Here is a 13,199-nt window from a genome sequence, read left to right on the forward strand (position 1 = left end):
ACTAGTTTAAGATACAAAAAAACTACAAATCTTTTTAGTAAAAATGATTTTTTTAATATACTTTTGAACTCGAAGCTTTCGCAATTTGAAAGCTTGAAAATTTTAGAATGTTTTAGACAAATTTGTGGAATTGCTTAATCTAAATAATCCTCTGCCGCGAATGTTGTTTTAGATTTAAGCAGAGAATTGTGTCCTCCGAAGGCTTCATCCAGTGATCCCATCCTGTGGTAGTCACAAAGTGATAAATCCGGATTGTAAGGGAATGATCTAATATCACCTTCACAGTTCTGATATTGTATCGAACATGAGACGAGCGGTAAAGTTCGCGCATTATCCTGGAGAAGAATTGTCCTGAAATGTTTTTCCGTTTCAAGCAATAACCGGGTTCTTAGAAAATTATGCAGTATTTAAGACTCTTACTAACGAATTAATTTCGTAAAAGCCGAAGAATTTCCGTATTTTTAATGGTTTCCTACACCAAAAATCGAATTACAACACGTTGAAGTCGGCATTTGACATTCATTCATTGTTGTAGCTTGCATGTCAAACGTCATAATGCATTAATAGAATCTGAGGAGGATTAGATAAATGAAAACCAACATGATTTTTCTTTCTGATTAAGACACAATCAATATAATGATATTTCCAAATATTTAACTTAAATTTTGATGTGCGGTCGGCACAAAAAACTTTATTTTGAAAAGGTTTCCAATCCTACACTCCAATAAAAAATGTTCTACACTAACTGTACTAATTAATAGCAGTTTTGATCCACTATACTGGGTGTTTCAAAAAAAGGTGATTCCATGTCTAGGATAGATAGAAAACTGAAAAATATTTGCGGTTCTCTCAGTAAAAAAATCCGTATTGAAGATCGTTATAATTTAAGATATAAGATTTTTCTATAAAACTGCATAATTTTCTTTTACGATGAGGCTTTTTTTTTCTTTCCTACACCCAATTTTTAGGTGGTGATATCTTTGTAAGCTGAGAAAATTACTTTGAAGGAAGACTTGGAATAATTTTATACGTCATGTATTTATAAACACCCTGTATGTATATAGATGCCCGTATAGTGTCGAGCGTTCACCCTAACACACAGTATTCAAAGCCGAACAAGAGAATTATTTGAAACCAGACAAAATCAGTGAATTTAATATATTAGATTGGTTGAGCGTCGCGTCGAGACATTATCCTTCCACGTCCTGTCTGTCGCCAAGGGGCTTATTACCCGTAAACCAGAATACCAGCTAGGGCATAACTTCACCCACTTCTATAACCTATGACACATTAACTCGGTATGTGTCCCACGGGATACTGTCAGTACAATTCTCGTCGCGATACTAGGATGTAGTATTAATGATATACGCCAATAGAAAATCGAGTTATTGTTTTATGTTTTTATTTTATTAAGAAATTTTTATTTCGAAAATTGAATAAAGAACCTTAGAATACGAGAATTTATTAATTTGAATATTCGTAGTCCGATTAAATTAGACCAAAAAATAAGAGGTAAGTTACATAAATTCCCAATTGTTGGTGAAGATGTAGACCAGAAAAAGCTAAATATCAAACCGGAAATCCATTCATCAAAAAGTTTATCTATTTTTACAAAGTGTCAAAATTTTACAGGAGGAGTAAAATAACAGTTTGCAAAATGTTTGAAAAACAAACTTTAGTTCAATGTGCTGAAGTTTTTAAAAAAAAATTGATTCGACAAGAATTTAGAAGAGCGGCGTTCGCTGTCTTTATTCTATGTACGTAGCACCTAGGGATATGCATGTTCAATTGTTTTGTCTTCCTTCAATCTTAGTTACTGCTTATCAACATCTTTCTCGAGTTTATTATCAAGTTCAATTGTAGTTTAGTTTTCAGCTAGACCCTACAGACTGGGGTTGGAAGTTGGTAAACGATACATTAGAACACGTTCAAACTTAACTCCCATTGGCGCCGGAACACAATTTTTTGTAACTGCAACCTGACGTTCGCTGGGGAATGCACAATCACATGAACCAAATAGCGATGCTCTTTTACGTCGTCTTCAGTTCGGCTCTCAAGCCCGAACGAGAGTTTGTTATACCACTCTGATTAGGCGTAATAACGTCGAAACTATTCGGTGATTACAAACCTCTCCTTGCAATTGCGAGTCATTGGGGATGTTAATATCGAAAAACAGGTGGATTCAGAGGAGATGTAATTCAATATTCGTCGAGGCATTAGCCAGGAAAGTAGAACGGCAGAATACATTTTCGAAATATTAAACCGAAATTCGAAACCGGTCGGTGTGTTTCTTGTTTTCGGAAATAAATTCCAAAAATATTGTTTGTGATTGATAATTTAATCGAAGAGATAAGATGACTTTATCATGATTTTAAGAAACATAAAAATTCCTTCATTTCAGTCCTGCGAATTATTCATTTCTCACTGACATATTAAAGCTTATCTTTCTATTCTATGTCTATCCGTTTTAAGCATAAGGGTCTGAAATTTCGTACAAATTGCTGAAAATACACTAATACTAACTCCTTTCACTTCTTGTACGCCATTCTGTTTTTATCACCGCCGCGTCATATTATTATTATTGTGGATATGATGGCTGGACCGGTTTTATTGACTACTATAAAAACGGTCCCGAAATGCGATGATTCTCACGTGCCGCATAAGGTCTAAGTTCAATGTAATATCAGTTAAATGAAAACTCGAATTTACGTTACTTTACAAATAGTTTATATTCGAATTAATTTAATATTCAATGGTATAAATGTTATGGTAGCTTATTAGCTTCTTCCTCTTCTTTCTTCCTAAATATTGTTATGAACAAGCTCACGAAATGGGTTCTTGGTTCGGCCCTGTCGTTATAATGGAATTTTAAAATTCGGCGAATTCGTGCGGCTCCTTTAATCTATTTTTTATAAATAGCAGACGCGACTTTAATGATATTTTTTTATAGAAGGCGATTTATTACAGTATTTGTTGTAAATAATTAATGTCTATTGCGTGTTCCTTCTTCGATATCTCCCCTACGTCCTGGCTACAGGTTGTCGCTCCACCTCTTTCTTGGTCGACCTCTACTCCGTGCTCCAGTTGCAGATTTATCCCTTGCTATTTTTACCAGTCTCTCATCTTGAATTCCATTTATCTGCCAGTTTTATTGTTTCTTATGGTATCATATAGATTTTCGCTTCTTTCCCGATCTAGAAGTTTCGAGATTCGCTTGAGAATTTGCGTCTCTGCAGTCTATTTGCACTGTTTGGTTTTCGACGCTTTTGGCCTTTTTCATTTATAGGTGTGATTGTTTTGTATATTCATACTACATTCTGAAGACATCCCGCGACCTTATTTACTCTAGCTACTCGTTCTCTTACATCATCTTGTACGTTTCCATAACTGGTTCTGGTTCTAATGGTTTTTTCTGTCCATTTTACTATTTTCTTGCGATATTAAAGGTATTTTGAAGATCATCTTCAGTTCTCGTACATATAATGGCGTCAACAATAAGGTGCAATTTCATCATCTTAACGATCGATGCTGACTTAGAGCGTCATATGGGGTTAAATGGTACAATTTTGAAGGAAGCATCTTCTTACATTAATGCAGCGTCAAAACTAAATATTTTTCAGGTTTTTAAATTGGGTATTATAGTAAAAAACACAAACCCATATCAACAGTTGTTTACTAGTGTTTTGAAAATGCCATAAACTACGAGGCAAATACTTGATAATATTTTAGAAATTAGATATAATATATATTCATCGATCAAAATAATTTTTTAGACGATACCATCTAAAAGCTGTTCTTTCTGTATTCATTTACATACCGAAAGTTGCGTTTTGAGTTTTGAGTGTTCCGTGTAGTGAAAGTGACAGTTCCGTACTGCAAAACGCTTTCAGAACGCTCTGGAGTAGACAACTTCAATGTTGACAATTTACAGTTTCTTAAATTATTTGTTTTATCCGAAGTTTTGTCTAAATTGATGATTAATTTATTCAGTTGATCTCAATTAACGCTTTAGGCCAGCGTCGAGCGTCAACAATTGGATCCAACAGATCCAGCAAAATTTTGAAGGTGAAGGTGCCATGAAACAAAGTTTGGCAACTAATGGTCTGGATTATATTGATGGATATGTTTCTATTGTACAATAGGTAAACAAAACATCCATGTTAAAACGCGTTTGTTAGGTCAATGAAGCATAGGAATGATGATTCGTTACATCTACGTATCTATGCAGGATATTCCTGCTCTGAAACCATGGTGATTGTCTTTTAGTGGTCAGTTTTGTTTATGATAATTTCATTATTGTAACCAATAGATTTATCCTACTGTACTTAGCTGTTCTTCTGTGAGATGTTGGCCATCGTCTTTTAGTAGTTTATAATTCTGTCCAGATCTTCTATTTTTAAGGGCTTGGTTCACTTCTTGAATGACGTGTCTGACGACGAAATGTTTGACATGTTTACGAGAAAAATGATTATTAAATATTGGTCCAAAAGAACAGAATACGTTGAGAATTGAGATAAATTGAGATAAATTTTCTATATAAATATATAAAGTGATATTTTATGATAGCACTTACCCTCTTCGTCACTTCCAACCATTGAATATCTATCAAAACCACTAAGATTTCTATGCATTCCCAAACCGAAATCGTCTTTTGTCCATTGTAAAATTCCACTTTTTCCTATAACTCTACATGGCAACGTTACTTTAGATCCGACTACAGCAGTTTGGTCTTGAGGTTCCATGGCGAATTTTTGTTCAACCATTTGTTCCGCCAAACCTAATAAGTGATAAGTAGATATCCGCAGAAGGAGGAGTAGAAATTTGTGTGTTGACGTCATTTTTGATTGTCTTAGTTAATCCCTGCAATAACAAAAACTTTTAATCAGAAAAATAATCGAAAGTAATTTATATTTAATAACTAATTTGTATGAAACTTGTACTGAAAATCTTGTCTTCGTATTCTTTTTAAAAAAAATCTGATCCATTATCGGACTTTCAAATTAACAATGGTAGTAATTTATTAGGAAATGTTCGGAGCATAACAAATGGCATAGCAAGAGCTGCTATTCTTAATGTTTGATGGTAGAGACCCGAAACCTTTAAACCGTGAATACCTATTAGAGTGCAATATTGAGAACTATAAATCTCGAAAGAGTAAATTTTAACGTTGCCACGTCTACAAATTATAATTAAACTAATAATTAGAAGAGACAGAATTTTGATTCGAATCGAAGTCGAATTTTGAATCGTTTGCAATGGATGAATTCAAAAAATAGTCCACGAATTTTAAAAATTATTGGACATTTAGAGTTTCGACAAGTGTTATTAGTTCAGTCAAATTAGCTCTAAAAATAATTATAAAGCTATATATGCGTGGTACTTTATATAGGAAATATTTTGAATGAAGCTGAACAGCAATTTGTCTCAAGATGAGAAAGAGCCCACTTATCGAACAACTAATAATACAAAAACAGTAATTAATATGGATATGTTACTTGAGAGATCTTGTGAGCTAATTTTGAAATATGGAAATGTCAAAATCCGGTGTACAGAATCTCATCTCTATATGTTTTTCATACAACTAAAAATAAATGTTATAACTCAAGTAGTCTCGGGGGATTTGAAAACTGTTATTTTTGAAATGACAAATATTTAAGTAGAAGTGTCCACTTCTAGATATTTCCAATTTTGAAATATGGAACTGTCAAAATCGGGTTGAAAAAACAGTTATTTTGAAACTGGTAAATGTCGAGATATTTTTTTTGTTAATATTTTTCCTTGGAAAACATTCAAAATTCAAAAATAATTTGTAAATAGTTTTGAACCGTTTTCCAACAGAATGGTAATACTTAAACAATTATTTTTCAACCTTGTTTTACTTGAATTTCCCATCTTTTCAAGCTTTAAAAGAAACATGAAAGTCACGTCGAAAATTAAAGAATGTTCATCTGTGTACTAGACTCTTTTTATTTCGCCGAGTACAATAAGGAATTTTCCTCAGTTAATAGCTACGCTTTTCTTTCATGCAGTGAAAGAATTAAAAGATCAAAGTGAAATGATGAGGCTAAACAAAAAAAGTTCAAAAGTTTTTTTTGCGTGTTCTGTCACATTTTCTAATAAACGTTCACATTTATTCGTAATAGAAAGTAATTACTCTTTCAAGTATTTCTACAATTCCTCTCTATTCTTAAAACTAAAGATTGAAAAGCGATTAATTAAGTATCTAAAATTCTATTGCTACTTAAGCGACGACTATGTTCAAAGCACAGAAACAACAAGCTTTTACATGTTGGTACTATTCGATCTTACAATTTATTTAACAGCTGGTAGTTGCTTCATCTCCACGTCAGAATAGGATTCATAGAATTCGTGGTCAGTACTGCTGTACGGAGTGGAAACTTGCACTTTGAAAGCTCAATTGATAAATAAACTTGAGATGTCGCTCAATAGATGGATCCTGAAGATACAATGAATCACCAACAACGCATTGGTCGCAAAAGAAAGCTGTTGACAATTATTAAGATAAGAAAAACATCTTACATAGGACACAGGATAAAGTAGAGTAGAAGGAAAGAAAGGCAACCTCAGGAAGAAGAAATCCTGGCTCCGTATTGGACAAATCTCAGAAGAAGAAGCTGCTTCTTGTTCTAGTGTGGTTTAATATTCCATTATGAATAAACTCACACCACAGCAACGATTATTAAAAGGTTTTTTTTATCAAAATAATGATTCCGTTTATCAAATTCATCGTCGTCATTTATGGATTTCAAAATCGTTTTCCAGAGCAACTATTTCGTATAACAATAAATCGTTTTCTACAATTGCTTTATTCATAAAAATTTTTGATGTTTTCAATGAGAAAAACAATGCACCGAATCTCACGATTAACCCACGTTTATACCTTCAATTTAATCTACTTAGCATTCCACTAACTTCTCAATGCCGTGTTTGTAGAAGGATTTGTCTTTTGCTTCGAAATAGGCTTCATTTTCAGAAATTGCTTCTTCATTTGAGCTAAATTTCATACCCGCCAGCATTTTTTAGAGATCGGCGAATAGCTAGTAGTCCGATCTGGATTATACGGTGGATTAGGAAGCAATTCTAATTAAAATTTGTTCAATTTGACCATCGTTGCCATCGACTTGTGAATCGGTGCATTATCTTGGTGAAACAGTGGTTTTTTCTTCTAAATATGAGGCCGTTTTTCCTTATTTTTGCATTCAATCGATCCATCAACTCTATATAGTATTTAATGAACAATATTTCTTGCTCATCCCAAAATACTGAAGCCATAACCTCACCAGCTGACTGTTGTGCCTTTGGACATTTCGGACGTGGTTCACCGGTTGCAGTCCACTCAGATGATGATTGTTCTGATTCCGGGGTGAAGTGATGACCAAACCATCAACACGTTGTTTTTAATCGACAGAAAGTAAAGTTTTCTCATAATCAAATGTTCATGCATAATTGTAAACTCAGCTATCTCACGCAATTTAAATTTACGATTAGATGTTACCAATTTGAGGACTTTTTTGGAGGATACAACTCAATTGGACGACCAGATTATGCGCCATCATCGGTGACTGTACCACCACGCTGAAGTTGAATAACGGACAATATATTGGTAAAAATAGCAAAATATAAATCTCTAATTGGTACCCTAAGTAGAGGTCGATCAAAAAACAAGTGCAGTGACAACTTATACCCAAGATAAGGAAAAATATTGAAGAAGGAAAAGGCGTTGGATGAAGAAGTACTCATACCTATTATAACCGGTGATTTTTTTAGTTTGGTGATTTTTTGAAAGAGTATGGAACACTGAACAAACAGTTTTTTTTGAAGTGCAGTTTTTTAGTTAAAATTATTGGACTATTACAACTATTTTCTTTTTACCAGGTGTCATTATCAAAAAATATCCTTTTTAATCACATACAAACAAAAAATATTTGCTAGGCGGGTATATAGCGCGTGTTGTTTGAAAATATCATCATAAAAAATTACATGAAATAAACTCAACAACAACATTGATTTATTACTAAAACTACATGATATTATTAACATATTTAAAACATTCAATGAACTTTTTATTTGTTTGAATTCGTTAAAATTCCTCTTTGCCGATTTCAGCTCCATATCTTGCGATATTCCGAGACGGTTTATATTTCATCGGATGGTTTCTAATAGGGAACAAACTGCTACGTATCCCTCAGTCGATTTAGCGTCCGCAGGAACGCAGACAGTATTTGTAAATAGACTGCAGGAATTCAATTGTTTCAAAGTGATTAATTAATCAGAGTCAGATGTGACCGGCTCGGAAGGAATTTCTCCAAATAATTAAAGATTCCTACTGTTCACTCTCTGATAACGTGCGCGACGGCTTACTGGAAATTGGAATGAGACCTAAGACAGTTCTCGGTGACGTATATTCATTTCCATAGGCGTTCTCTTTAAGTTCGATTCCATTATTTCCGAGGTATATCAATACTAGCTTTTTATTTATACGACATTTGAGATTTGGCAACGCTCATGTGAATATGTCAAATTTGACACTGTCAAGATAATTTTATAATGACTATTTCTATAAGTATCTGCAACAAAAAGTATTTACATCAATGAGGATCATAAATCCATGTCTAGTCACAGGTGTGAGCTGAGTTCTTTCTACTTTTTGTTTTCATGAATACACACGTCCCATTCTTTTTAATTATTACCATAATTATTTATTGCTGTCATGTTTTCCATCTTATTTACAATGTTTATACCATCTCTTGGCTTCACGCTTCCTTAGGTCTAATTATTTCAATACTTAATTCCTTCCTTTCTGCTTTATTTCTAATTCTGCCTTCGCTGGTATTTACCTTTACTTTCATTTACGTACTTCATCCCTATTTGACCAGTTTTTCAATAAGTCGCCATTTTAGTTTTCCTTCTGATTTCTTTTTGGGCTATACATAACCTTGAAAGTGTATAATACAGTTTCAAGGCAATAGAAGTTATTTCCTTCATTTTCTATTCCTTTTTTCCCTAAATATGTCGATAGTCGATTCCCCTTTTAGTGGTATGTTCAACTGTTCATTTCCTTGGGCTACTGCTGAGTCTCCAACATTAACCTTCAGATTTCTAAACTGCACTTCTTTTTACCATACCTTGAGGATGTACATTAAATTCCTCCTCGTAGATTCACACATCATGAGGTCATCTGCAACGGAGCATTTGGACAATTCTACTGGGTTTCCAATCCATTTGTTATTATTATTATAAACAACAAGGCACTCAGTACTCATTGTGTTTTGATCCCAAAAGGTTATTTGTTTTACACTGTAGGTCTAGGAAATCAATAATTGCCTAATTTACTATTTTTTATTGATAAATTTTTGTAGAATGGATTCTTAAATTTCTAGGTTATTTATCTCAATTTGATACAATACGTTTAAAAGATACAAACTCTATTAAGAAAATGTACATTTCTTTATTTATTTGTAAAACCATGAAATAAGTTTCATTAAATTACCCAAAAAACTTCGAATTTGTACACGAAATAATCATTTCGAATTAAATTGAGATGAAAGGACTGAGGAAAATTCTAGATGTTCAGGATTCTCGGTGAAGCGATGCAAAGAAAACTAGGAAGATCTAATCGGAACGAATTTGTTTACCTGCATAGAAGCCATTTACTTCGGGTGAAGTAGATAAAAGAATTCATGAAAGTAAATAGGAAATTATTTAGAAAACGAATAAATTACGCAGCTGTGGCTCCTGCGTTAAAGAAATATCTGTTTTTTTTTGTATTTTCATACTTCCAACGTTTCATCAAATGGAACTAGAATATTTATATCTCGCGTTGTATAAAGAAGGTGAAAATATTCTTGAGTCATAATTGCGGAATAATGAATGAAGTGAAAATAATTTCAATGACAAACTTTGATGATGGATTGAAGCTCTATGATTTTTTATGTGTTCCCTAGGTCATTTCTTATCACCTCTATCTTATCTTGAAGAGGAATTAGAGTTTGAATAATACATTTTGACTTTTTTATTAAAAATTAGTTTATAATCTCCAAGTAGGTATAGAAATTTATTTTATTCGTAGGGTGAAAAACTAGAAATGGTTGTTTGTTGGATAGAAGAACCCATTGTTGATTAAATTGAAGTTAAATAGCAACTTTTTATGAACTAATTTCCAATCAATAATTCAATTTATATCTAAATTGAGCTCAGTAGAGCTAATTGTTTGACGAAATGAACTGAAGCGACTTTGTGAGAAAATTAAACTATAGAAACCAATAATAACCTGAATTAATTATTATTTGATTATATAATGTGTTATAAATATGAATAAGCAAATTTTTCATTTATTTGAACAAAATTTAGCTTAGAAATCCGGGTTTTTTAAACAAATTGAACATGAATTGAACGAATTTTTAACAAATTCATATCATAAAATGCATTTTTTGACAAAATTACTATTAAAACAAGGCAAGTTTTTAACACATTTATACTAAAAAAACCAATTTTTGATCAAATTAAAAATCAAACTTGGAAAAACTTATGTTTTTACTAATTCATACTAGAAAAGTCAATTTTTAGCGGATCATTATAATATAGTTCAATTTTCGAACAATATCCATTTTTTTGTCAAAATCTTAATAGAAAATTAAATTTTTGACTAAATAGAACTCAAAAAGCCAATTTTGGACTACAGAAAAATTATAAAAAACAATTTTTGGCAGACCAATATATTATATTTCAATTTTCGACCAAATTAACATTCAAATATCCATTTTTTCATCAAAATGATGGTAGAAAATTGAATTTTTGACTAAATAGAAATCAAAAAGCCAATTTTGGACCATAGAAAAATCAGAAAAGTCGATTTTTGTCAAATCAATATAATTTAGTTCAATTTTCGACAAAATTAACATTCAAATATCCATTTTTTCATCAAAATCATAGTAGAAAATTGAATTTGTTACTAAATAGAACTCAAAAAGCCAGTTTTGGACCATAGAAAAATTAGAAAAATCAATTTTTGGTAGATCAATGTAATATAGTTTCATTTTCCACAGAATTAACATTCCAATATCCCTTTTTTTAACAAAATCATAGTAGAAAATTAAAATTTTTGACTAAATAGAACTCAAAAAGCCAAACTTAGAAAGCCAATAATTCAACTTGAAAAGTTTATTTTATGAAAAATTGATATTAAAAAATACTTTTGTCAAAATTTTTCTCTAAATTCAACCACGAAAATCGAATTTCTGACCAAATTCATCTGAGTTAAAATTTCTACTTAACACACAATTAAGATGTGCAGTTTGATATACGACAATTTTCGAACCTCGAAAACTGTAAGAATGTTATTCAATATCCGTTGCGGAATATAGCGGGGAAAATAGTTTTTCTTCCGGTAAATGATGAAAATTTCATTCGATCAACTGTTATCTAAAAACAGGTGAAAATTCCCATCTTTATATAGTAACACAGGACGTGACGAAGCAACAAGTATCACAGCAGGCAACTTTCACAGATTGCCGCGATATCCGTTAGAGATACCTGGAGTAATTAGCGAGAGTGTTCGGCACAAAGATCGGCTATTCGTCATCGGCAATGGAACAAAGAGGTATTTTTATCCTGAATCCCTTTGACCTGTCATCAATGCCGTCCACAATATCTGATATAACGGCATTTCGTGCGTTACGTAATTAAATAAGTTAATTGGACGCTTTTCTTCTGTTTCTTATTATTTACTACATCTTTTCATCAACTTCTGTAGCTATGTAGTGCAATTTGGAACTAATGGAATTATTTTCCTGATAACCGTTTATAGTTTCAACTAATACATATATAATATATTTTTATTTATACTGCTAAGTATACAATTGACAATACACGTTACTGTTATTTTGGTTGCATATACAATCAAATATTCTATTATGTTATGCTAGTTGTATATCTATTGTCTTATTTCAGGGATGTTTTTTCTTAATACATTGTTTTAATTTAATTGTTAATTACAATGAATCTTTCCATTATATTCCAAAATTATAATCAAGTATCTCATTTATTAAATGATACGTATCCAAATCATGATTTTGTTGTTGTTGTGAAACCTTTGGAAGAAGTGGGTTTTACTAGATATCCAATATGCTTTGCGTTATGAATATCGAAAAATTCCATTAGAGGACAAATTGATAAATATAAAAGAGATTGAGGAAATGGACTATTATATGTATCCTGGAGCTCTGATAAATAACAAATGTCGTGAATATATTTTCTTGATTGTCTTGATTAAAGAAGGATTCATACAAGGTTATAAAATCAAAATGAGTCTCAAAAGTGAAGCGCAAAAACAGATAAAGGATGGATGAGTTGACTAAACAATGATCTGAATAAGCATACAACAATAATTGAGGTAATCCGATGAAAATGACAGCTATGACATTTAGAAAAACCACAGATATCGAAAGTATGGTACAGTGAACCATAAGGGATGGATGAGTTGACTAAACTATGACCTGAATAAGGATACAACAATAATTGAGATCAAAGTAACAGCTATGACATTTAGAAAAACCACAGGTGTCAAAAGTATGGCACTGTGAATCATAAGGGATGGATGAGTTGACTAAACAATGAGATGAATAAGGATACAACAATAATTGAGGTAATTCGATCAGAATGACAGATATGACATTTAGAAACACCACAGACATCAAAAGTATGGTACAGTGAATCATAAGGGTTAAAAAATAAGAGAACGATATAGAAAGGAAAGTAATCAAGGAAGTGGTACAAATTAAGGGACTAGATAATCTTACAAAAGCAGACTATACTTCCTTTGGTCTGTACTATGAAAATGTGAAACTTTTATTTATTTCGAAGATAAATTATTTCTTTTCCAAGACGAAAAATTAATGATTAAATGACGGAGAAGACAGAAGAATCGAAATTTTCCTAACCAATGACTCGAATGTGTTAAATAAGTCTTGAAAAAGAATGAGAAAACATGGACAAAAGATGGATGACACGATTGAACAATGAGCTGAATTAGATAATGATAATAATTTCATAAAAAGGACTGCTAGGACATTTGGAGAGATCGGAGATATTAGAAGTATGGTGAAGTGAACCAAAAAAGACGAAAAACAGAGAATATTCTAGAAGAAAATGTGATAAAGGAAGCAGCTCCAAGAAAAGAA

At 32.1% G+C, this 13,199-nt stretch overlaps 1 protein-coding gene across 1 annotated transcript in view; it reads right to left on the reverse strand.

The window, feature by feature from the left end:
• Positions 1–13,199, reverse strand: part of LOC130447837 (irregular chiasm C-roughest protein-like) — a 195,333-nt gene that overhangs the window by 31,312 nt on the left and 150,822 nt on the right. The window contains exon 5 of the mRNA XM_056784871.1: positions 4,574–4,860. Coding sequence (XP_056640849.1) covers positions 4,574–4,838 — 265 coding nt within the window. The 5' untranslated portion in view covers positions 4,839–4,860. The remainder of the gene's footprint in view (positions 1–4,573; positions 4,861–13,199) is intronic.

This window comes from Diorhabda sublineata, chromosome 8, assembly GCF_026230105.1.
Source record: "Diorhabda sublineata isolate icDioSubl1.1 chromosome 8, icDioSubl1.1, whole genome shotgun sequence".
Lineage (NCBI taxonomy): Eukaryota > Metazoa > Arthropoda > Insecta > Coleoptera > Chrysomelidae > Diorhabda > Diorhabda sublineata.